General features: G+C 43.1%; 1 protein-coding gene across 2 annotated transcripts in view; it reads right to left on the bottom strand.

The window, feature by feature from the left end:
* Window positions 1-534: 534 nt before the first annotated feature.
* LOC109520274 (GTPase IMAP family member 8) overlaps window positions 535-3,790 on the bottom strand; it is a 13,727-nt gene continuing 10,471 nt past the window's right edge. The window contains exons 8-10 of one of the 2 annotated variants that reach the window (XM_019877392.1): window positions 3,359-3,740; window positions 2,334-2,433; window positions 535-1,443 (exon numbers count right to left, since the gene is read on the bottom strand). In XM_019877392.1, coding sequence (XP_019732951.1) covers window positions 2,360-2,433; window positions 3,359-3,740 — 456 coding nt within the window. In that variant the 3' untranslated portion in view covers window positions 535-1,443; window positions 2,334-2,359. Of the gene's footprint in view, window positions 2,434-3,358; window positions 3,741-3,790 lie in introns of both variants that reach the window. The other variant, XM_019877390.1, reaches the window with a different exon arrangement.

The following is a 3,790-nucleotide window of genomic DNA, read 5'->3' on the forward strand; positions in this document are numbered from 1 at the left end:
AAGTCATGAAACACATCATACCCATAGAACTCTTTGGGAAAAAAAAGCATTCAAACGATATGTAATTGGAAAATTGTTCATTGACCAGGACCATTAGCAAAAGCAAAATAGCATAATCCAATAATAAGTAATTTTCTTTTCCTGATTTGAAAAAAGAAATCACACTTTTTTTATTAAAATGAAAGGGAACAAACTATGGAAATGTTGCAACATAGTGAAAAGTCGCTCCAGGACGATTTCATTGGGATATGTGCAATCTCCTCCCGCAATGAGCAACACATGCAAGAAGAGCAGTTCCTCCTTGCTCGAGTAAATGGCGAAGGTGACCATGATATAGCATCCGTGGTTACTTCAAACATCTACATTTTTTTAATTTTATTTTAAACACAAGATGTCACCATAGCGCCAGTTCCGGCGAAGTTTAGGCTTCGTTTGTGTTTACATCCCTGTCGAGTCCCATGGCCGTTTCATAGCATTCCTCCTTATCCACATTAAAAACAAATCCACACAATAAAACGAAAGCCAGACACACACTACAATATATCTGTCTCTTTTATTGTATGACAATGAACAAAGTGCTGATGGTGTGATCACCGCCGTTACGAAGAATGACACAGCAAGTAACATCACTTTGAGCTACAGTGAAGTGGCACAACTTACATAGTGCAAAATGCCTCACTTCAAAGCGACATTAGGACATACTTTACACTGTAAATATTACACTGCGTATACAACAAAGCCACAGTGGGAAAGTTCTGATTCAAACGAACGATTGAAACATCCACATAGCAAACTGTTATGTCATGCTTGTAAGTGCTGCAGTTGGCTACATGATTTAGAAGAAGCATGGTCACCAAAGCAAAAATTCCTGTGTTTCTTATTTTTGCTTGCAGCTGTAAAAAGTACAAGGGGGGCGCCAAATCAGACCAGATACTCCCATGGGTGTTATCAAGCAGGTTTCAAAGGTGGAAGGAAGGAAGTGAGGTTTGCCATAAAATCTCAAGAAACTCATTTATCTGCATGCAGTGCTCTAACATGCCTCATATGGATATATATCTGGTGTGTTTATATAGCAGATTTATTCTTGACGTAGAAAAAAATGACTTGGTAGCCCTATTTTTGAGCTCCAGTGATTCACGAGGTTATGTGGTTTCTGTAGCATGCAAAAGCTTGACATATTCTAGGAAACAGCCCTGCAGCAAGGCTGTACTCCCACTATCACGCTTTGATGCTGAGGCACACGGAGTGCACTTTTAACTCGTCAACAAACGCACTGGACGCATTAGCACACGCAAACGATAAAGCAGAGCCAGCCAAGCTTGGGCTGCTCCCAACGTTACTTCCTACACAGCCGGCTGCTCCTGTTTGTGTCCCTCTTGAGCATGGGAACCACCGTAGATGAGACTATTTTATGATTCCATTGATTTAATCCATTCTCATGATCTGCGGGCACAAAAGAATGAAAGTAAATAACTGAGCCCCAAGCACACAGACTCTCCTGTAGTTGCTGCAAAGCAGCGCTTTTTGATTTGATGTGACCACTGCCTGCAGCATTTCAATCAGCTTTGCTGTGAATGTGCCAGATTTTACGAGAGAGAAAGAGAGAGAGAGAGAAAGAGAGAGACTACTTCAACCCTGACTCACTGAGCAGAAACGAATCAAAAATTAATGAAGGAAGCATTTTGACAATTTTAATATCACTGGGGACTCACAGTTCTCATCTGCTTCCATGTGCAAAGGCGTGCTGAAGTGAGTGAGCAAACCTTGTCGAGTGCACTCGCAGTTTTCTCATCTATCATCATCCGGCACAGTAAACTGCATTTTGATCCGGTGTTCAATGGGTTCTTTTCTTACAGAAGCATTTCCCTTACGAGGCCTTTGATTCGATGGAATCAAAGAGCACGAGATAAGAGCGTCGACGCTCTTTTCAAAATGAAAGGTGCGGTAACAGAAGGAAGCATTCCTTCCAGTTAATCATTTAGCAGACATGAAAGAAAACAAGCTGCCTTCTCCAGATAATGTCATCTTGGACAAATTCCTTCGTGAGTGAAATGGATTAGACTTCTGATGTGCTCGGTGGCCTCATCGCTCAACTCAACTCTTCAACTTTAAATCATGACAGTGGAACATTCTGCAGGGTTACAGCGAGGACTTTGCCGCGGCACCTCCTTCGGTAAATATATTCATGAAACACTTCCTCTGCAACAGTCCTCAAAAGTGATCGCCGTCCAACATTATTTCCTAAAAGATCCAGAATGGCTATCTAGATGAGGCTAAAGGTTGATGAGGTTCGGTTTGGTCCTAGTGGACACCCAAAAGAACAGAACACGCACACAGGAGCTCTTGGCTTTCACTTTCATCACTGCAGCTGGCACCCTCGACAGTCGTCCTCTGGCTCGGTGTTGTCGGATGAGTAAGAGCTCTCCTCACTCACTGTCAAATACAAGACAATTAAATTAGACAATGTTGATGACAAGGCAACAGCGCCACGCAGTCTCATGCACTAAAGTGTCAGCGAGCTTTCCATGGACAGTCATCTCGAATCAGAGCTGCATCAGACATTGTGTCGTTACAAATGACAGTCGGTTAACTTTATGTTATTAGTTGTCATTTGTAGTGGTGTACAACTGCACTGCATCACACTGAAATGTTTGGAATCCTTTTAGCTTACTCGTGTATGGTATTGGTATATTTTGGAACAGTGGTCCCTTGAGTCAATTTATTTTTGAGTATATCAACTCAAACCTCCCCATTGAAATGAATACAAATGCCATTAATCCGTTGCAGCACCACAAAAAAAAAAAAATAACTTTATGTTATTAGTTGTCATTTGTAGTGGTGTACAACTGCACTGCATCACACTGAAATGTTTGGAATCCTTTTAGCTTACTCGTGTATGGTATTGGTATATTTTGGAACAGTGGTCCCTTGAGTCAATTTATTTTTGAGTATATCAACTCAAACCTCCCCATTGAAATGAATACAAATGCCATTAATCCGTTGCAGCACCACAAAAAAAAAAAAACTTTGAATATAGAAAGCCAATAAACATAATAAAATGGAATATGAGAAATAAATCGATTTTTATAAAAGTCTAATTGAAGCAAAAATCATGTGTCTGGATGTGTGCCTTTAAGGGGCGCGGCCCAGCAAGTGATCTTAGCAGCCAGTCCACAATGACCACAAAGTAGCCCAATGACATCTTCTGGATAGATTTGGGCGACAACCCAACTGGGGTGAACTTGGTCTATTGTTGGATTCTTGATGTAGTTCTTATATTGGATGAGATGAGATTACGTAGGTGTACCTACGGATTGTCAAGTATGTGTCAAAGCGGAGTTAAAATTGCAGGACTTACACCATTCGGTCTGCACAGGGAGGAAGGCCTTGTCTCCGTTTTCCCTGATCATCTCCTCAATCCTATCCAGGAGGTTTGAGATGCTCCTGTCCTTGCCAGGGGTCTTACTGTCCAAGACGTGGTAATAGTTTCCACAGTACTCAAGAAGTCTTTGGAGCTCCCGGCCCCCTCTGAGTATGTGCTCCTCAATGGGCGTTCGGCCCAGCCAGTCCCCGCAGCTGAACAGTACCATAGTGTGGAGGCAGGCGGTGTCGCCAAAAAGAGTCTCAATGTGGGCCAGAAGGGTTCTTCTCTTCCTGGCGGTGAGGGAGGAGACCACAGGGAGAACCAGCAGCAGCGTGTGAGGTCCAGGTCGCAGAAGGGCGGCGCCACGCTGTGACTCCTGGCGGATGCGCTTCGGCGTACGTCGCACGGAGAACCAGTCCCAGCCCG

The sequence above is a fragment of the Hippocampus comes genome, unplaced genomic scaffold, assembly GCF_001891065.2.
Source record: "Hippocampus comes isolate QL1 unplaced genomic scaffold, H_comes_QL1_v1.1 scaffold193, whole genome shotgun sequence".
Lineage (NCBI taxonomy): Eukaryota > Metazoa > Chordata > Actinopteri > Syngnathiformes > Syngnathidae > Hippocampus > Hippocampus comes.